The 22,566-nt window shown below is 44.1% G+C and overlaps 1 protein-coding gene across 2 annotated transcripts; it reads right to left on the bottom strand.

Moving 5' to 3' along the window:
• Nucleotides 1–1,003: 1,003 nt before the first annotated feature.
• Nucleotides 1,004–21,661, bottom strand: GOLGA7 (golgin A7). 2 transcript variants are annotated; one of them, XM_077262818.1, is made up of 6 exons: nt 21,358–21,661; nt 17,737–17,862; nt 12,223–12,375; nt 6,896–6,997; nt 3,186–3,235; nt 1,004–1,990 (listed from the first exon to the last, which is right to left on the bottom strand). In XM_077262818.1, exons 2-5 carry the CDS (start codon nt 17,842–17,844, stop codon nt 3,191–3,193), a joined length of 408 nt encoding a protein of 135 aa, XP_077118933.1. In that variant the 5' UTR covers nt 17,845–17,862; nt 21,358–21,661; the 3' UTR covers nt 1,004–1,990; nt 3,186–3,190. The 2 variants fall into 2 exon arrangements, with proteins under 2 accessions (XP_077118933.1, XP_077118934.1); XM_077262819.1 differs by lacking the exon at nt 21,358–21,661 and adding an exon at nt 21,199–21,288.
• Between the last annotated feature and the right edge of the window lie 905 nt (nt 21,662–22,566).

The following is a 22,566-nucleotide window of genomic DNA, read 5'->3' as shown; positions in this document are numbered from 1 at the left end:
CTTCAGACTCTATGTATGTCAGAGATTAGGGCAGGTGTAGGAAGGGTTGTTTCATTTGCTCCTTTACCGTGGTTTTTACCTCATCACTAATAATGGCTTTTATACTTTGGAGTAAAGATGGTGACTCCTCGGCCACAGTTTTGACGATACATGATTGACAAATCTGTTATTCATATATTCTAGGGAGGGCTTTCCTACATAGTGCACATGCTTTGTTTTTCTGTTTGGACGTGGCTTTCTTCCCCTAAATAACATGACACAGAAAACACCATTACCAACGTGTTTTCCCTTACAAAGGTACTCACCCACCAGAGACTTAGGGTACCTCGGTAGCTTGTGGGTTCTCCCACTGGCATAGGGGATTCCATTGTGGGGTCCGCCATATCCTCTGAGAGGCTGTTGCCGCTGCATCAATGCGCATTGCCCCTTGAAATATTATCAGGTGAGAGCGGTGTGCGCGCCTCTGAATCAGCTTCCTCCTGGAAGTGTTCAGCACACCGCTCTCCCTCGGCGTGTGACGTCACTTCTGGTATGACCCGGAGGGCGTTCCATCCACTCGGTGCCAGAGTCGCGATGGACACGCCTACCCTGCACAAGCCTCTGACCAGGACCGGCCGCGGGGACTCCAGCGGTGGGATAAGGCGCGACCCACGGCAGCTCCCTGGACACCGGGATGACGAGCACGAGTGCCTGCTAGATCTGAAAATATTCCTCAAAGTTTAGTTACTGTTTAAAGGATCTGTTGGACACCTTGTGGCATTCATGTCTGGTTAGGTCAGAGCCATTTGTGAGGCATCTATATAATAATAATAATAGGCATGTGATGTGTGTAGATGATTCATTACACTTGCTACTAAAAAGCACCAAAATACAGGGACTCCATGTGCCCTTGTAAAGGCTCCACAAAGAGGTAGTTTTGATCAAAGTGAAATGGAGATTAATTTTAGGTATTATTACACATGAAATGCTGCACACACACAAAAAAAAAATAGTGCAACCAAACTGTCCCTATAAATTAACGTTTATTTATAATAAATCCAATACATAAAAGCACATGGTTTGTTACAGTGACTTAATGTATACAAGATGAGAGGATTACATGGCATGAGCAAAGAGTTTAGATTCAATACAGTTTGCCACACACAGTGCTCGGCTACCCAACGCTGTGCCAAGGAACGTGGGGTGGTCGCTGAGCTGAAGTACTGTGCCGATCAGCAACGTCTGTCCCAGCTGGAAAATACACCGGCAATACGTTTCTTCACAAATGCCGGTGGTCTTGTTCCGATGCCCACACATGAGAAAACTATGACTATAGTATGCCAAAACTCAGGAAAAAAAAGCTATTTAATACCACCACTGTCTTAATTGAAAAAATATACCTTCACAAACCTTTTTGCTGCTAAACATATTATAAATACCAAGTGGTAATAGTTCAAAATATTAAGAGGAACACAAAGGGGGTACAAAAAGGAAATGACAATGGTAATAATACAGGGTAAGAAAATAATATAAATGACACAACATGCCGCCTTTGTAGGAGAAAGATTCCATCCCATATAGTGATGGAAGGGTGACAACCTGGCACGGGCACGCTCCATCTACACACACCATCTTTACTGTATACAACTTCACTCAAAAGCAAAAAAATAAATAAATGACTGCAAAGAAAATGCTATTAGATGAAAGGTGGCAAATGAAAATTGGCACTATCCCCCCTCCACCCATAAGAATCTCCTTTCAATCCCAGGGGATGTTGTCCATTTTGCTGAGCCATGTTCAACCTTCTCTCATCAGATTTTGGAGACGAATACCAGATGCTCCAAGAGTGCAAGCTGGCTGGGTTACAGATTGGCACAGCAAGGGGTACTGGGTCCATACAGTATGGAGAAGTCAGTAACAATGTGCTGCCGACACGGGAATGGCAACTGAAGGAATGTCGGGGAGGACGGTCAGGCAGCGGAGAGTATCTACAGCATGGATGATAAACCACCTGCATAGGAGACAGACATAATAGAGAAGTCAATGCATGAGACTACGAGTAGTTACAGGGTTTTGTAAAGTGCCCAGCATTGTGCAAAGCAGTCCCAACCATGCCTTTCTCCTTCCCACTGACAATTAGCCAAGTTCTTAAAGTTCCCGAGGTGCCATCTGGGCTCCGAACACGTCTGCTTTAGCACATACTAATATAATGATCCTAACGAGGATTCTGGAGTATGTGATCTCTGTGTTGTGACTCGGAAACTGAATTACCACTGCCTACATGATCAGTGCCCGCACACATCCTCACTGATTACAGTGACAGATTGTGTAGGCACACGGCCAAGGGTAGTCCCAGGTATGAATTCAATAAAAGTCAGAAAAACGTGACAATTTTGTTCGGACCAGATGCCGGGTGGATGTGTGCGGTGGTCTCCCGACTATCCCCAGGCAGAGGATATTGTCAATTGAAATGTAAAAGCCCAATCACTTTAGTTTCAGGTGGAGACAAGATGCTGACAGGGGAATCCAGAAGCAGCTTTCTTTCCTCTGCCCATCAAAAACACATGGACGCACAACTCTTCCGGGAGTCATTCAATACTAGAATTTGGGTGAAAAAGTGTTTGCCCCCTTTCAAAGCGCAACGGTAGCATCAAAGCAACTCTGCTGAAGAGAGGTGGAGAGCTAGGATTCCACATGTAACTATGGAAGATTGGGGGGAGGCGCTGGAGTCTCCAATTCATGAGTCTCCTGCTATTGATAACAAAATGATACAGCTGTACTTCTTACACCAATCTTATTTATCCCCTAAAAGGCTTCAGAAAATGGGTAGGAAGTGCCACAGTCATCAATGCGGAATGTCTGGCGCGGACTTTTGGCAAATAACATGGGAATGTCCTTGCATCTCTTTTTTCTGGGTAGAGATAGTGACAGCGAGCTGCTAATCAATACTGGGGTCATGTTTGGACTAGGAGGCACGAGATACCTAGTCCTCTAGTGATAATTTCCTGCTAATAAAACACTGATTGTATTGTTACAGCAAAACACAGTGCGGTAAGTGACATCCCTGGAATCAGGCTCTTTGCCTCTACATTATGCTGCTCTCAGATTACATAGCAAAAAACGTGAAGACAGATTACCTTCAAGAATGGAGAATGTCAGATATTCTAACATAATAGATCTTTTTGAAGGAATGCTATAAAACATACCGGTCCTATCTGCCAGTCAGGCTTCTGTCCTCATAGATCGTAATCTCAATCTGTGAAGTAGGTCAAGGAAAACAAAGCAAGTCAATTTTGTGTTGGTTTCCATTTATCTGGCTTGTTTTACCTCCGGCGTGGATAAGAAACGCTGAAGGGAACAGGAGTGATCCCATTCATCCGGCATAGCAGTTGTTGAGCTGGATCGGAGCGTGTGCAGGATAAGAATGACTACATGCAGTGTTCTCCAATCCGGCTGTGAACGCTGGACAACTTTCCATCAGGCAAATAGAAACTGTCCAAACACAGGTGTGATAAGGAAACAAGGGCTAAGCCCTCATTCAGACCAGCCTTGTGTACCAGTATTTTATCTAGGGCACAAAAGACCTGATGATATCCTTAAGGTACCTTCACACTAAGCGACGCTGCGATATCGACAACGATGCCGATCGCTGCAGCGTCGCTGTGTGGTCGCTGGAGAGCTGTCACACAGACCGCTCTCCAGCGACCAACGATGCCGAAGTCCCCGGGTAACCAGGGTAAACATCGGGTTACTAAGCGCAGGGCCGCGCTTAGTAACCCAATGTTTACCCTGGTTACCAGTGTAAATGTAAAAAAAAAACAACAGTACATACTTACATTCCGGTGTCCGTAAAGTCCCCCGGCGTCTGCTTCCCGCACTGACTGAGTGCCGGCCGTAAGGCACAGCACAGCGGTGACGTCACCGCTGTGGTCTGCTTTTACTTTACGGCCGGCACTCACAGTCAGTGCGGGAAGCGGACGGCGGGGGACGTGTGACAGACAGCAGAAGGTGAGTATGTACTGTTTGTTTTTTTTACTTTTACAATGGTAACCAGGGTAAATATCGGGTTACTAAGCGCGGCCCTGCGCTTAGTAACCCGATATTTACCCTGGTTACCTTTGTAAAACATTGCTGGCATCGTTGCTTTTGGTGTCAAACACGACGATACACGCTGATCTGACGACCAAATAAAGTTCTGAACTTTCAGCAACGACCAGCGATATCACAGCAGGATCCAGATCGCTGCTGCGTGTCAAACACAACGATATCGCTATCCAGGACGCTGCAACGTCACGGATCGCTATCGTTGCAAAGTCGCTTAGTGTGAAGGTACCTTTAATAGGGACACACTGACATCACAGATAAAATTCTCCCACAAGCGGCATCAGGCTACAAGTCACAGAGGGGCGACTTTCTAGCGGATCCGGCCTGTCCATATATTACTACCTCTAGGCTCATAATAAATAAAAGCAGGTTCTCTGTAGTTTGGAAATCCAGGCTCTTCAAATCAGCTGCTTTGTTTTCAAGATGCTGTCATCTTCACGAGACCCCTTGGCATCACAGCCAGTTACTCTTTTATTGTTCCAGGAGCCATAACTTTTTTTTATATACTTTTTGGGGACATAGTGGTGTGGGGGCTTTGTTTTCTCGGGATGAGATGTATTCGTCAGTGGACTCATTTCAATGGTACATTATAACTTATTAAAGTTTTATTGACTCTTTATGGGAGGGAATATAAACAACAATTCTGACTTTTTTGGATTTTTTTTTACATTATTTGCAGTGGGGCTTAAATAAAGTGTTAATTTTACTCTATTTTTCACTATGAATATGTCTATGCCAAATTTCTATAGTTGTATTTAATTTATTATGTTTTTGTGTTTTGTAAGCATTAAGCGTCATAATTTTCTCTCTGGAGAGGGCTTATTCTTTGCGTGATAAGCTGTGGTTTTTATTGGGACCATTTCTGAATACATAGGACTTTTTGATCATTTTTTATTTCCGTTGGGGTGTTTTTTGCGTTCACCGTGTAGGATAAATAATTATTTTGTTTACAAATGCAGTGTAGTTTTTGTGGGAGTTTACTTTTTTTTTTTTTTTACAAATAGACAAATTATTTTCATCAAAACTGGGACTTTGTTTTTATTGCTAATTTTTTTTAAATTTTACTTAAAGGGAACCTATCACCCCGTTTTTTAAAGATTAGATAAAAATAGTGTGAAATAGGGGCAGAGCTGGGCTTTACATTAGTGCCTTTTTGTTGCCTTTATTCCCCCGTTAGGCTGCCGAAATACCTGTGTGAAGTGGCCGTTTTGTCCTGTCACTCAAGTTGGTCAGGTCGGATGGGCGTGGTGACAGCGCTGTTTCTCCCCCAGAAACCTGCTCATCATTACGTTGGTGGCGTAGTGGTGTGCGCATGTCCAAAGCGAAGATCCACTGCCCAGGAGATTCAAAACAGCGCGGGCTTCGCTATTCGCCGTTTACCGGTGGGCGCGGCCATCTTTCCTGTGGCCGCGCGTGCGCAGATGGAGCGCTCTGCTGCCCGGGCTTCAGGAAAATGGCCGCCGCGATCTCCATCTGCGCACGCGCGGAATCCCGTGGCCATTTTCCTGAAGCCCGGGCAGCAGAGCGCTCCATCTGCGCACGCGCGGCCACAGGAAAGATGGCCGCGCCCACCGGTAAACGGCGAATAGCGAAGCCCGCGCTGTTTTGAATCTCCTGGGCAGTGGATCTTCGCTTTGGACATGCGCACACCACTACGCCACCAACGTAATGATGAGCAGGTTTCTGGGGGAGAAACAGCGCTGTAACCACGCCCATCCGACCTGACCAACTTGAGTGACAGGACAAAACGGCCACTTCACACAGGTATTTCGGCAGCCTAACGGGGGAATAAAGGCAACAAAAAGGCACTAATGTAAAGCCCAGCTCTGCCCCTATTTCACACTATTTTTATCTAATCTTTAAAAAACGGGGTGATAGGTTCCCTTTAAAACTTTTTTTTTTTTTTTTTTTTTAACATTACTTACTAATCCCACAAGAGGATTGCAATCCTATATTCACATTGATAATGTACTGCACCACTTATGTATTACCTAGGCTATGACTGACAGGAAGCCTATTAGACCCCTCAACAGGATCAATAGAACCCCTCAATGATTCTATAGGTCAGTATGATTATGGCGACACCAAACTTGGTGTTTTTTCTTTTTGGATTTTTATTTCACTTTAATGAAAACACTTTGAAATTTGTAAAAAAAAAATAAATGAATAAAAGTTACATTTTGGTTTGTGTTGTCATTTATTATTTTCTGAGCTCCGCTCGCTGCTGTTAGATGCAGATGAAAGCTCCGTAACACATCCAGCGTCTGTCGGGGATAATGCAGGCTCAGCTCCTGAGGCCGCGTCATACAAGGGGACCCGACAATGGATGCACCAGTATGTCCAATGCCTCTAAGGGGGTTTAAAGACATTGTCCTCTTTAATAAAACTGTTTTTCATACGCTGATATAGTTCTAAAAACAAACTAAGTATTACTTACTCTCCCTGGGGCCAGAGCTGTGTCTCTGCCCCAGAACAGTCTCTTGTCATGCCGCAGTGGAGAAGTCACATTAACAGTGCTGCAGCCAATCACATCACTCACGCTGTCTACATGGGCAGAGCTGCCGAGCTCACGGTTTGGCAGCAGGGGTGTCGTCGGCGAGGTTATCGCTGCACCCAAACAACAAAGACTTCTCAGAGACAACGCTGGACCCAGGGGAGGTTAAGTAATAGTTTTTTTTTGTTTTTTTTTATAATAGTATCAGCCTATGGAAAGAAATTTTCTAAAAGAGGACAAACCCTTTAAGGCTACGACTTGGTGTTGGTCCACAAAGAATTAGAAGGGATCATAGAATAAACATTGTATAAAGGATACCACACGGAGGCCCCTTTCTATGGGGTCAGTAATGAGCAGGCCCTGGGGGGCATAAATCTTCTCATTTTGTTCTTGAATATACTTGGCAATCTTCTTCAGAACCTAGAAATATAGACAGAAAAATGGAGAAGGTGCACATTAATGTATCACAACCAGAGTAGGAAATGATTCATATTATGTAACTGAAGAAAATGGGGGCGCTTTTCCAACCTCCTGATACTACAGCCGTCATGCAAGTGTCAATGTAACGATTTTCAGTTTTTGATTTGGATAAAAAGACCTCGTAAATCATCCCTCCCACCTAAAACTGAGGCACAGCAGCAGGGCTGTGGAGTTGGAGTCAGTATAAAGTTACATAGTTACATAGTTATTAAGGTTGAAGGAAGACTGTAAGTCCATCTAGTTCAACCCATAGCCTAACCTAACATGCCCTAACATGTTGATCCAGGGGAAGGCAAAAAAAACCCATGTGGTAAGAGTAAGCTCCATCATGGGGAAAAAAATTCCTTCCCGACCCCACATACGGCAATCAGACTAGTTCCCTGGATCAACGCCTTATCAAGGAATCTAATATATATACCCTGTAATATTATACTTTTCCAGAAAGGCATCCAGTCCCCTCTTAAATTTAAGTAATGACTCACTCATTACAACATCATACGGCAGAGAGTTCCATAGTCTCACTGCTCTTACAGTAAAGAATCCGCGTCTGTTATTATGCTTAAACCTTTTTTCCTCCAGACGTAGAGGATGCCCCCTTGTCCCTGTCACCGGTCTATGATTAAAAAGATCATCAGAAAGGTCTTTGTACTGTCCCCTCATATATTTATACATTAACATAAGATCACCCCTTAGTCTTCGTTTTTCCAAACTAAATAGCCCCAAGTGTAATAACCTATCTTGGTATTGCAGACCCCCCAGTCCTCTAATAGCCTTGGTCGCTCTTCTCTGCACCCACTCCAGTTCAGCTACGTCTTTCTTATACACCGGAGACCAGAACTGTGCACAGTATTCTAAGTGTGGTCGAACTAGTGACTTGTATAAAGGTAAAATTATGTTCTCCTCATGAGCATCTATGCCTCTTTTAATGCATCCCATTATTTTATTTGCCTTTGTAGCAGCTGCCTGACACTGGCCACTGAATATTAGTTTGTCATCCACCCTTACACCCAGGTCTTTTTCATTGACGGTTTTGCCCAGAGTTTTAGAATTAAGCACATAGTTATACATCTTATTACTTCTACCCAAGTGCATGACCTTACATTTATCCCCATTAAAGCTCATTTGCCATTTATCAGCCCAAGCTTCTAGTTTACATAAATCAGCCTGTAATATAAAATTGTCCTCCCCTGTATTGATTACCCTGCAGAGTTTAGTGTCATCTGCAAATATTGAAATTCTACTCTGAATGCCCCCTACAAGGTCATTAATAAATATGTTAAAAAGAAGAGGGCCCAATACTGACCCCTGTGGTACCCCACTACTAACCGTGACCCAGTCCGAGTGTGCTCCATTAATAACCACCCTTTGTTTCCTATCCCTGAGCCAACTCTCAACCCACTTGCACATATTTTCCCCTATCCCCATTATTCTCATTTTATGTATCAACCTTTTGTGTGGCACCGTATCAAAAGCTTTTGAAAAGTCCATATACACTACATCCACTGGGTTCCCTTGGTCCAGTCCGGAACTTACCTCTTCATAGAAGCTGATCAAATTAGTCTGACATGAACGGTCCCTAGTAAACCCATGCTGATACTGGGTCATGAGGTTATTCCTCTTCAGATACTCCAGTATAGCATCCCTTAGAATGCCCTCCAGGATTTTACCCACAGTAGAGGTTAAGCTTACTGGCCTATAATTTCCGAGTTCAGTTTTTGTCCCCTTTTTGAATATTGGCACCACATTTGCTATACGCCAGTCCTGTGGTACAGACCCTGTTATTAAGGACTCTTTAAAGATTAAAAATAATGGTCTATCAATGACTGTACTTAATTCCTGCAGTACTCGGGGGTGTATCCCATCCGGGCCCGGAGATTTGTCAATTTTTGTGATTTTTAGACGCCGCTGTACTTCCTGCTGGGTTAAGCAGGTAACATTAAATTGGGGATTATTATCACTAGTCATATTGGCTGCCATAGGATTTTCTTTTGTAAATACTGATGAAAAAAAGTCATTTAGCATATTGGCTTTTTCCTCATCCTCATCCACCATTTCACCCAGACTATTTTTAAGGGGGCCAACACTATCATTTTTTAGTTTCTTACTATTTATGTAGTTAAAGAATATTTTGGGGTTATTTTTGCTCTCTCTAGCAATGAGTCTCTCTGTCTCAATCTTTGCTGCCTTGATTTGCTTTTTACATAATTTATTTAAATTTTTGTATTTATTTAATGCCTCCTCACTACCTACTTCCTTTAATTCTCTAAATGCTTTCTTTTTGTCACTTATTGCGCCCCTTACAGCTTTATTTAGCCATATTGGTTTCCTCCTATTTCTAGTATGTTTATTCCCATACGGTATATACTGTGCACAGGTCCTATCCAGGATGCTAATAAACGTCTCCCATTTTCTTTGTGTACTTTTGTGTCTCAGGATATCATCCCAGTTAATTGCACCAAGATCCTCTCTCATCCGTTGGAAATTTGCCCTCCGGAAGTTTAGTGTCCTTGTCACCCCTCTACTACACATCTTATTAAAGGAGACATGAAAACTTATTATTTTGTGATCACTATTCCCCAAGTGACCCCCAACCCTTATATTTGATATGCGGTCTGGCCTGTTGGTTAATATTAGGTCTAGCAGTGCCCCCCTTCTTGTTGGGTCCTGAACCAGTTGTGAAAGGTAATTGTCTCTCATAGTTGTCAAAAACCGATTACCTTTGCTGGAACTGCAGGTTTCTGTTCCCCAATCTATTTCAGGGTAGTTGAAGTCCCCCATAATAATGACTTCTCCTTGAGTCGCAGCTTCATCTATTTGCTTTACAAGGATATTCTCCATTGCTTCCATTATTTTTGGAGATTTATAACAAACCCCTATCAGTAATTTATTATTTTTTCCCCCTCCCCTTATCTCCACCCACAGGGACTCTACATTTTCATTAGATTCACCTATATTATCACGCAGGATGGGTTTTAAGGTGGATTTTACAAACAGACACACCCCACCCCCTCGCTTATCTGTACGGTCATTTCTGAACAGACTATAGCCCTGCAAGTTAACAGCCCAGTCATGGCTCTCATCCAGCCACGTCTCAGATATCCCCACCATGTCATAATTATGCTCCAACAACATTAGTTCTAATTCATCCATTTTGTTGGCGAGGCTTCTGGCATTAGTATACATGCACTTGATGTTCCTCTCTGTACCTCTATTCTTTCTTAAATTATTAGCTGTTCTAACCCCACCCCCCATGCCACCGCCACCCCCAACTTCCTTATTTGTGCCCAGGTCTCTATCTGCACTATCTTCCCCTCCTATAAAATGAATACCCTCCCCCCCAATCCCTAGTTTAAACACTCCTCCAACCTTCTAACCATTTTCTCCCCCAGCACAGCTGCACCTTCCCCATTGAGGTGCAGCCCATCCCTAGCGTAGAGCCTGTAGCCCAGTGAGAAGTCGGCCCAGTTCTGCAGGAACCCAAACCCCTCCTTCCTACACCAATTCTTGAGCCACTTATTAACCTCCCTAATCTCCCGTTGCCTCTCTGGCGTGGCACGTGGTACAAAGTGGACCGACTCCTAAAATCTATAATAAATTGGGTACAGTAGTACAGTGCTGATGTGCTGTACATGTTTTCATAAGACTTTAGGAAAGTTATAAAATGTCCTATAAATGTCTGTTCTGTTCCTGATCTAAGGATCTGGGCTTTTAGCGGACATGAATCTGTGCTGCACTTTATGTCCATGCCCAGTAGTGACCAGTGCTGTGGGGTCAGGGAAACTGAGGGGTCAGAGGTTTGGCTTACTGACGCCATAGCCCTGCACAGCAGTGTTCTGCCTATGGCGAAAACATCTAACAAGAGCAACTGGATACCACATTTACTCCTGAACACCACACACCATTTTCTTTTTTTTTTTCTTTGTTTCTCATCATTTATAAACCACAAAGTTTCTTTTTCTCTATTTTTTTGTAGTTTAATTCTGATCACATTCATGTTTATGGCTTTTTAAAAAAAAATTTCAACAATAAACTTAAAAGAAAAAAAGGCTTGTGCCATCTTATTATGAGAGCCATTTTTTATTTTCGCTGAATATTACGGGTTCAGTTCCTGAGCCCGCTCCATACACTCTTTGGGTACAAGCTGTAGATACTTAAATATCAATGCCCGATTGGCGGGATCTGACCTTCGCTAAAATAAAGTGGCTGAGGTGCGAGGAATGTGCCATGCCCCTTTTGTCTTGATTTTTCACAGGAGTGGCCACTGATTATACAGCGTAACCCCCCAGGAAAAGCCGAGTGGGAATGTGAGAACAGCACTTTCCTTACTTGCCCCTTACTATTTTGCGCTAGTGATCGGCAGGGGTCATGGTGGTCGAATTAGACATTGGTGGCATTACATACCACCTGTAAATGGTATCTTCATGCTCCAGATCACAATTACTCACAAAAAATCTGGGGAATGGAAGAAGCACATCACATCACATCAAGAGAGAAGACACTAAATTCTAAACCACCTAGAAGTTTTACTTCAGTGCTTTTTTACTGTGCAATCGTCAGAATCATTGAGGAACGTTAACTCTCTGGCATCCCCAGGGTTAAGCTTCAGGACGGACGAGGCGGATAAATACATGAAAGCCCTTCTTCAGAACACATTTGTGTGCTTATACTATATAGCGCTCACAGAGGTGAATTCATCCAGATCAATTGCTTTCTCTGCCACTTAGGAAGAGCTGTCCAGAGACCCAATATTTACGGCCAGGTTGGGGGGTGAAAGACACAGACGGCGCTTAATAACCTCTTTGATGGTGGGCACATACATGGGTGTAGGTGGGAGCACTGTCTTTTTATCCTCCATGGCAGGGAGAGGGTTTACCGGAGTCTGGCCAGCCCCGACAGAATAAATAAATCCAGGATCTGTCTGTACGTGGCAAAGCATTTCATCTGCAAGTTGCTGAAAGGTCTCAATTCATTCTCAAGAAAAAAAAAACCCTCATCTAAACACAGCCGGTCGGGAATAAAAATGCTTCATTTTGTATCCGCACTCAACTTTATTCTTGAGGAGGAAAATAAACTCCTCTAAGAGCCCGGAGGGTGCAAAGATGGAAGCCGGCAGCAGTTTCCTTGGGTGAAGATGGCAGAAGCCACACTACGACCTGTATGCCTACCTTCTCATAGTGCGTCTCCATACATAGGAAGATGGTATAGGCAGTGAGGCAGGCCAGGCAGCCCTCCAGGTAGGACTGGCCTCCCAGCTTCTCCGCCTCTGCGTACAGGCTGTTCAGTTTCCGTATGGTCTCCTCAAACTGCTGTCGGTCAACCTGAAGAAGATACAAGAGAAGGATGAGGAGCCGGATGAGCATTATTTCCATTTTAAAGCAAAGTGATCACATATACGCACATACAAATATCTCAAGAAAACGTCAGCAATCAACATACAAAGTGAAGATGCTTTTAGTTAATCAATGACTTATAGCAGCAACATTTAGGGGCCAGGTGGAGCTGAAATGTTGCTGTTTTAAAGGGAACCTATGACCAGGTTTGTTCCATGTGAGATAAGACCACCACCTTGCATTCTAATATGCTGTATATCTGCCCCCAATCCGGCCTGCAACAAAAGAAAAACACATGTGGGGCGGTCGGGTACGTCGCTGGTCTTGGTCTGGCGCCTCCCTTCTTCTTTCGATGGAGTCCTCCTGAGCTTCGTGAGAATGATGCGTCCTACATCATCCACAAAGTGTTCTTCCAGCATCACGGTCTTGCGCAGGCGTACTTCTCTGCCTTGACTAGGGCAGGATAAAGTACTGCAGTGTCCATGTGCTGGGAAAGGTCACTGCACATGTGTCAGTGGTTTTTTTTCCTTACTATTCAGAAAGCGAGATTTCCAAAATAAATGAAAAAAAAAACAAACAAAATGCTCTCTAATCTTATCAGGTGACCTTAATGTGACCTTCTCTACACTTCTGAATGCCCGTGTCCAACGTTTCAGTAATTTTTGCACAACTTGCTGTTCTCCAAAAAGAAGCTTAATGGCAAAATTCACAATAGGTATTGGATCCATGAATCGGCTAATAAATTTCGGGGTTCAGTGAGAATTGGTATTAACTAGCTCTCCACATTAGGCTGTTCACATTTTGACATCATGAGACCAAGATGACACCCAACAATGGAGTGGCCTGCACTTTCTCCAGACCTGAATCCCATAGAAAACCTATGGGATCAGCTGAGTCTCCGCGTAGAGGCTCGTAACTCTGTACCCCAGAACCTCAATGACCTGATGGCCGGCCTTCAAGAAGAGTGGGATGCCATGTCATGCCTCCGCAGACAATAACTCCACTTGTGAACCGCAGGAGACATCGTTGTCTGGCTGTAATTGAGGCTCACATGACAAGTTATCGAGACACTGACATTTTGTGTTGGGAGGGGATGGGGTATACCTACCACTGTTGGCTTTTGTTTCAATAAATTGTTTGAGATGAGAAAAATCACCATTGCTGCTTCTTAAATGTCCAACTTTCATGGTAAAATATTACTGTAGCGGGAACTTTCCAAAATTTCACCTGAAAGCCAAATATCCCTAAGTTTTTGTGAGTGGTGTATATATACTGTATATACAGAATACCACAGCTTGATGCACCACATAGTGGCCACTTTCTAGTGCAAGTCAGCTTTCATTGAAATTAATAGTCCTCCGTTTAGGGGTAACAAGTATGTCTGAGTGTTGTGTCTGCTCATCAATTCCCCATAATAATTTCTGAGTTTCCGTTGTCTCCCCCTCCTCTATCTATAGAGGTAGCTGGTGACCACTGCGCACACATGAAAGCTGCCCTCGCGCTCACTGTGTGATACGGCACTAACCAGAGGGGACAGACCTGAACAAGTCAAGGGCTCGGCCATTTTATTTTCATCTCAAACCAGAGCCAACAAAATCAAATCGGGCCCTGGTCCTGTGCAGGAAAATATTAATCTTATGCATGTAATATTGAGAAGCCCTGGAGACTAGGTGGCGCAAGGTGCTGGAATGTGGAAAAAACAGCGGGAGACCGGTGGGACGGATAATCCCCAGATCAGCACTGTGTACAGAGGCTCCCATAGCCCACGGACTAACACATCTGCATCAGGCTCATGTGCTGTGTGTCCCACTGCTGGGACACTTACTAGGACTACAAGGTCAAAGCAACACTAAATTACAGCACCATTCTGGCATTTTATTTCACTGCCGCACTGGTGTCATTATCTCATGTCCCCTGGCCTAGTAATATACTTAGCAACCGCCATCTTCTGCTATTCCCAGTGGACCGCAGCTCCTGACTGTCCAGAAGTCACAACAAACGGTCACCGGCTCTCAATGCAAGTCTAGGAGATCCTCCTCCAGGCCCTCATAGACTAAAGGTACCTTCACACGAAACGACATCGCTAGCGATCCGTGACGTTGCAGCGTCCTGGCTATCGATATCGTTTCGTTTGACACGCAGCAGCGATCAGGATCCTGCTGTGATGTCGCTGGTCGCTGAATAAAGTCCAGAACTTTATTTGGTCGTCCGATCGCTGTGTATCGTTGTGTTTGAAAGCAAAAGCAACGATACCAGCGATGTTTTACACTGGTAACCAGGGTAAACATCGGGTTACCAAGCGCAGGGCCGCGCTTAGTAACCCGATGTTTACCCTGGTTACCAGCGTAAAAGTAAAAAAAACAAACACTACATGCTCACCTGCTGGTCCTCCAGCGTCTGCTTCCTGACACTGACTGAGCTCCGGCCCTAAAGTGAAAGTGAAAGCACAGCGGTGACGTCACCGCTGTGCTGTTAGGGCCGGAGCTCAGTCAGTGTCAGGAAGCAGACGGCAGGGGACGCGCAGGTGAGCATGTAGTGTTTGTTTTTTTTACTTTTACGCTGGTAACCAGGGTAAACATCGGGTTACTAAGCGCGGCCCTGCGCTTAGCAACCCGATGTTTACCCTGGTTACCCGGGGACCTCGGCATCGTTGGTCGCTGGAGAGCGGTCTGTGTGACAGCTCTCCAGCGATCAAACAGCAACGCTGCAGCGATCGGCATCGTTGTCGCTATCGCTGCAGCGTCGCTTCGTGTGAAGGTACCTTTACATAGAAAGTGAACTCTGGCTCACCCAGCAAACAGTTGTTCATTTCAGGTTTCCATTTGCTGGACTACGTTGGACCTGTGTGGGAATTGTTTTTTTTTTTTTAATAAAGTGGTGAACCAGAGAAAGGTTCAGGAAGTGTTTATCTAAAGGATTGTTTTTTGTGTGTTTTTATTTGTTTTTTTCCCCTGGGTTACAAATGAGGGTGTCTGATAGACACATCTCCCTTACTAACAACAGGTTTGATGTCAGATGTGTTTCTGGACGATTCACAGCTGACATCAAGCCCCATTACCCCGATTCCCACCACAACAGGAAGAGTGAATGTGAAGCGCCAAAATTGGAGTATCTCTTGTGATGCGCCAATTCTGGGGTGGCTGCGGACTGGTATTGCGGACTGGTATTTTTAGGCTGGGAAAGGTCCAATAACCAGGGACCATCCCAGCCTGATAATATCAGCTCACAGCCGTCTGCTTTACCTTTGCTGGTTACCAAAAATTGGGGGGAATCCCAAGTTGTTTTATTTATTTATAAGATTAATACTTGTATAGAAAGCTACACATGCAAGAACTAATTATCTATCTCACGGATATCTATTTATCTATATATAACACATAAAAATCTGTAATTTCTAATCTGCATTTTATTCTGGCAAGTGTCACACGTGTAAAGAGGCTTCTCTGCATCAGGACTCATGTGCTCTGTATACACGGTGGTACACACAGATGGCCAACAGAAAACCACACAAATAGTGACTACAGACCATGTTACGTGTATGTATTTTTAAGCGAATGTGTGAAAGGGAACCTTATCTGGTATACAAACTCATTGCAGACATTGTGCCCAAAGTCAACTTCTTCTAACTCAGCAACATTTCTGCTCGGCTCAAATGCTGATAATCTCTTTACAGCAATCCACGGCACAATGAATAGCAGCTCTGTGGAGAAAGGCAAGTCAGCATGATCCCTTGGTGTAGGTACAAGGCAGATACAACCCTGAAAAGCTCTCAAACTAAATGAGTGATCTCGCAACACGAGAAGACAAAAAAAAAAAAATATATATAAACTCTGTAGTTCTGGATCCGTTTCAGCCTCCGCTGGTCAGATGATACCTCACACAGTGGAGAAGTGGGCAGCAGCCAAGAAAACTCCGCATTCCCGTCAATATCACCCACTCAGGAGAAGACAGGCAGACGTGATGCCAGGAATGGATCTGACAATTTACACCAAAATCCTCATAAATCTCTAGTAGAGGAGGTGTAGAGGATCGGACATTGAGGCCATCCTAAATACGGTTTCAGCTGTAATGTGTTGTGGACAGAAAACCATTATCCGAGTCACTGGAAACTTACCTAGGGCGAACAGTAAGTGCAGAAACCGGGTAATAAAAGTTTAACAGGGTTGTCCACTGCTGCTCCATCTCTGGGATAGGTCATGAATATCAGCGTGAGGGTGATAGATCGTGGTGGCTTCCAAGCGGAATCCGCTTGAAGAATGGTCGGATCACTTTTTAGCTACCTCACGGCTTTGGAGGCCTGAAGCAGTTAAAAAGAGTGAAAAAAAGACGGAATATGCACACAGCAAGTCGTTTTTACATTGCAGTGCATATGTTTATTCTTTTTTGGTGCTTTTTTCAGGTGGAATTAGCCTAAAGAATATGTTGTGTGCACATAACCTTAGGAGATGGGTCCTATGGATCAACTTATCCAAGAAAAGGGGCTTAAGGTTTATATAAAGGAATTCACTTCCTTTCAGCGGCCTTACTGCAGATCTCTGCCGACACACTTATGGCTTTCTACGCATACAGGAAAAAAAAAATATATGAATGCTCCGAGGTTTGGTGGCCTTTAGTGTGCTACTAGTGATGAGCGAACATGCCTGGATAAGGTGTCATCAGAGCATGCTCGGGTGCAAACCGAGTGTCTTTGGCGTGCTCGAATAATACATTTGAGTCCCCGCGGCTGCATTTCTTGCGGCTCTTAAGACAGCCGCCATACATTGCCTGTTTGTTATGCAAATGCATGCCGCGGGGACTCAAACATATTTACGAGGACACTGAAGACACTCGGTTAGCACCCAAGCATGCTCGGATAACACCTTATCTGTGCACGTTCGCTCATTATTAGGTGCTACCACTACTTCATTTGGATAGTCATTACTGGACAGTGCTAATCCATCTCCACCAATGTCATCTTATAATATAGAGGAATAACAGGTGGAATCTCCCTTTAAATGTTTAATAAAGATGGATTCACAGACGCTGCACACTGAAATTATAATATCCACATCTGCTAGGTCTTGATCTGATGAGTAAATAGTGCACAAAAAATGACCATTCACATAAGATTGTATTCCAATCGGTTTCTGTACAAAAAACCCTGCTATTATTAGAAATATATATTACTGGCATAAATCGACAATTGCAAAAGAGTTTCACTTCTTACATTCTACGGCCTGGAAAATCCACAAAAATGATCCACAATACAGGAGTATTCCAACTAAAGGCAAGTCGGGTTTCCAAGTGTGTAATTCCCTGCGTATTCCTCGATATTACAGTCCATGGTTATGAGATCGTCTCCACACTTACCCGATTCTCCAGCTCAGAGGGGAACTTGGTCTGAAACTGGCACAAGGTGCCATTGGTGTAGTCTCTCTGGATAAAGACTTTACCGGCCACAGCTGCCTGCGGTCTCATGGCCACGAGCGGAACAATCTGGAGGTGGAAAAACGAAAAAAAAAAACACGTCAGTAATTCCTTCTTGCTGTTAATTATTACATAAGTCATTTTTACCATCAATGCAAAGTAAGCGGAGGGAATGGTAGAGACCAGAGATGCTTTGTGCGCTATATAGGAGCAGATTCTACAAACGTTCTTGGTGGACGCTCAGGCTCCATAATCGGTGCACTTTGGGCATGACCAGATGTGGCGGATATCTTGCGATGGAAAACAGTAGGACATCCCTATACCTCTATCCTCTCTACAAAAGCAAGCTTCGACTTATTTCAGCAGCTACACTAATAGATTTAATGAGGATATCCAATTTTTTTTTTCTTTAATATGGATATCAAATAGAGGCAAACTCACCCCCCTGACGTCAGTGCGAGCCCCCTGGAGGTCAACGCCAGCTCCAGAAATGTCTACAGCGTTAATATGTCAGTATGTAAGAAAGCACCACTGAAGCCTGTGATTGGCTACAATGGTCAGGTGACTAGGAGAGCCCATCATAAGAGAACATACAACGTCGGCCTCTTCTGGACACTTGACCAATGTAACCTATCACAGACTTCAGTGGTGCTGTTCACATCTGGACGGTACAGACATTGCTTCGATGCAAACCTCTGCAGCTGCCTTTGGGTGAAGGAAGGGGAGGATGCCTCAAATTGTTAACTTGAAAACATCCATACGTAAAAGAAAAGAAAATTCAGCATCCAACTACTCCTTTAGAGTTTCTATTCTAATGATTAAAAATTGAAAAGTACTTGTAAAAATAATCACGTTTGCAATTTACCTCCTGTTAAAAATCTTCTCTGTTCACAAGAACAAAGGGATTTTTAATTTCATTGTTTACTACTCATTGCCTGAGTTACCGTCCACCTCTGTAGCGTATCCACAGTCTCCTGTCTAGTAGGCAAGAAACATCACTTACAAACTCTTTCTCTTTGAAGCTGGCAGGATCGCTGGATACGGCCAGCTTTAGTGCCCCTGCCCTCCAGTGATGCTGCAGAGGTAAAGCTACCTCTGCCAGCAGCATTGGACAGCGCACAGTTCAGACCAGCGGTGTGACGAACGGTGGTGATGGTCCCAACTATCAAATATCAGAGGGAGACCGTGAGGCAAAGGAATGGTGCAGTTCCTTTAGAATGATGTTGAGAATAACCGTAATGACAACACATTTCATACATCTTTATTTCTACATGATATAAGACCGAAAACACACCCCATAAAATAGAAGGTGCATGCAGGTCATAGTGTCATAAACAATAGAAAACAGTATGGTCCTAAAGTATAAAATAAGAGTCAGCCGGTATACAAAAGCCATAGAAAGCCCTCGCATATAAGAGGGAAACAGCACAGGGATGAAAACACCAATCCACAGATCGGATCAGTAGATATGATGTCAGGAGTGAGAATTAGGGTACCGTTACACAAAACGATTTACCAACGATCACGACCAGCGATACGACCTGGCCGTGATCGTTGGTAAGTCGTTGTGTGGTCGCTGGGGAGCTGTCACACAGACAGCTCTCCAGCGACCAACGATGCCGAAGTCCCCGGGTAACCAGGGTAAACTTCGGGTTACTAAGCGCAGGGCCGCGCTTAGTAACCCGATGTTTACCCTGGTTACCATTGTAAAAGTAAAAAAAAACACTACATACTCACCTTCTGATGTCTGTCACGTCCCCCGCCGGCGGCTTCCCTGCACTGAATGTGTCAGCGCCGGCCGGCCGTAAAGCAGAGGCGGCCCTGCGCTTAGTAACCCGATGTTTACCCTGGTTACAAGCGAACGCATCGCTGGATCGGTGTCACACACACCGATCCAGCGATGACAGCAGGAGATCCAGCGACTAAATAAAGTTCCAAACGATCTGCTATGACGTACGATTCTCAGGGGAGGTCCCTGATCGCTGCTGCGTGTCAGACACAGCGATATCGTATGGATATCGCTGGAACGTCACGGATCGTACCGTCGTAGCGACAAAAGTGCCACTGTGAGACGGTACCCTTACTCTTTAAAGGGGCTGTCCAGTTAAAACCAGTTATCACCTCTCCACAAGATAGGTGATAACTTACTGATCAGCACTGATCAGAAGAATGGGGAATTTTTATCTCTGCTGCAAAATGGAGCAGCAGGTCGGTTGGACACCTGACTGACCGCCACTTCACTCATTTTCTATATGACTGCAGAAAAAACTGAGCACAGCACTCTGCAGCCCCCCCATAAGGAATAAATGCAGAATCACAAGAAAGAACACAGCCGCTCAATTCTTAGCTGCACAAGTCTGTTTGATTATTCAGCTCAGACTCCGATCTGAGTGGCATCAGTTTTTTTCAGACGTGGAGTGCAAGAAGTTTGTGTGGGTTTCCTCCGGGTTCTCTGTTTTTTCCCACACTACAAAGAAACAAATACTGACAGGGAATTTAGATTGTGAGCCTTAATGGGGATAGTGATATCTTTAAAGCTCTGTGGAATTAATGGCGCTATGTAAGGAACACATAATAACTAATAAAAGTTTCTCCACCTACTTTGTTCTATCAGTCGGTGAAAATTGGACTGCACTCGGGTGTCACAGACTTGTATGACCAATTATGTTAGGACACTCTAATCAAAATCAGACATGTCTCTAATTTATTTCTGCGGACTACTCAGTCCAAAGGGGAAAAAATTGGACATTCACACCTCCCCATAGGATACTGTGGGTACGAGCGCTAGTCTGAGAATATCAGTGGTGTGCACGAGCCCGAACGGGAATAAAGGTGGCCCATTCTGCCAAACGGTCGTGGTGGTCGCTCAGTCAGTCTCCCCTCCACTCAATAAGTCACCCCTTATCCTGTAACCTATCACTTGTTTTCACAGGACAATCCTTATAGGTTTATAGACATATAGACCAGACGGAATAAAAGGCAAATTTCCCATTCCAGACCCTCAAGAATATCTGGCATGGGAAGACCCTTTTTATAAACAACCAATATTAGGGGGATATATATATATATATATATATATATATATATATATATATATATATATATATACATACACACACACAAAGTAGTGGACCAGCGTCAGTGGTAGTGGTTCCCATGGCGACTAATCAGAGCTCAGCTCTTATTTTATAAACTGCTCTGGTGGAAATTAACGCTGCGCTGTGATTGGTTGCTATGAGCAACAAGAGGGGTTTTTTAGGCAAAACACAATTCTATCATAGTATCACTAGAGATCTCCATGGTGGGTGGAGGAGAGTGTGAGTGTGAGTGTGAGTGTGAGTGTGTGTGTGTGTGTGTGTGTGTGTGTGTGTGTGTACGTACACACACAGTATTGGTGGTGTTTACCCCCACACAGGAACTACTACTAACAGCCGTGCTGAGCCCAGTCCTTCTCGTAGTATACAGCCTGTCACCCCAGGACTCCTCACCGCTATATCTATAATATCACGACCTAATATCACGACATAAATGTCAGTAAACCCGCCCCCATCCCCCTGCACTCACCCACTTCCGTCTGCTCTGGCTTCAGCGGCGCTTAACGGCAGCCGTAAAGAGAGTGACAGAGGGGCGAGCCGGCAGCGACACGTGACGCGCTGATCACATGACATCACCACCAGGGCAGCAGCGCTCGGCTGTGAGGAGACCGAGTGCGTCTTCTGCTGCTGGCGGTGTGGACTGCGCTGTGCGTTATTGGTGCTGCTTTTTATGGGCTAGAAGGAAAGCAGCAGGCAAACAACTATGTGCAGCTGCCCCAGAAAAGTGGCTGAAGCTTTCCTCTGTATTTAGGCTGTGTGCCCACATGGAGTCTTCTTGCTGAGTAAAAACCCCCTCTTCAAAAATGCTCAACGGAAACTCCCCCAATCCTCCTCATAAACGCAAAACACCTCAAGAACTTGGAAAAAAATGTTTCGCCAATAAATGCACAATTTTTTTTAATGCAAAACAAACAAAAATGCGTGCACACATTTGGTTTTGCCGCGTTTGGAACGACCTGATATACTCGACTGTCTATATAACCCTGATACTGAAGAAAATAAAACTTTCTGTAAAAAAATGGTAAAATATTAAAATGTGAGCGTCCTCAGTGGTGCAAAAATGCTGTTTTTTTTCAACGTTTTGCTGCACAAAAAGTTAAAACACTTATGTAAGTGAAATTAGGATAACGGAAAACGTCATCTCGTTCCACAAACAGCAAGTGGGAAAAAAAACTCCTTAGAATATGGAGATGCATAGACATTTGTTTCCTAGAAAAATTATTCTTAGTGTGCAAAACTGACAAAATGTAAAAAATCAATGTCAATCTGTTATCGCTGTAGTCGTAGTGACTCAGAGACTAGAACTGTCTTCACTTTTACCACACGGAGAACAATGTAAAAAACAGACTAGATTCCTGAATTGCTGGTTTTTATTCATTCTGTCTCCCAATAATCGGAAGAGAAAGCAATGAAAAATTCTATGTATTCCAAAATGGTAATAATAAAACCTTCACCTCATCCTGGAAGCAAAAAGCCCTCGCATGACTCTCTTGGCAGGGAAATAGAAAAATTATACCTTTCAAAATATGGCGATGCAAAAACTTTTGGGGGGCAAAAAAGCATCTTTTAGTGTGTGACAGCAGCCAAACATCCCTATATAAATCTGGTATCGCTGCAATCGCACCGACCCGAAGAATAAGTCGTCTAATTACTTATACCACCCGAGGAACGGTGTAAA

The sequence above is a fragment of the Ranitomeya variabilis genome, chromosome 5 (assembly GCF_051348905.1).
Source record: "Ranitomeya variabilis isolate aRanVar5 chromosome 5, aRanVar5.hap1, whole genome shotgun sequence".
Lineage (NCBI taxonomy): Eukaryota > Metazoa > Chordata > Amphibia > Anura > Dendrobatidae > Ranitomeya > Ranitomeya variabilis.
This window is presented reverse-complemented; position numbering and strand designations above follow the sequence as displayed.

What these genes read in the sequence shown, in the direction of transcription:
- GOLGA7 (XM_077262818.1), bottom strand. Translation starts at nt 17,844, where the DNA reads ATGAGACCGCAGGCAGCTGTGGCCGGTAAAGTCTTTATCCAGAGAGAC. An exon ending in TGGAGACGCACTATGAGAAG is followed by an intron (nt 6,998 to 12,222) that starts GTAGGCATACAG and finishes CTATATTTCTAG; the next exon opens with GTTCTGAAGAAGATTGCCAA. An exon ending in TAGAAAGGGGCCTCCGTGTG is followed by an intron (nt 3,236 to 6,895) that starts GTATCCTTTATA and finishes CCTACTTCACAG; the next exon opens with ATTGAGATTACGATCTATGA.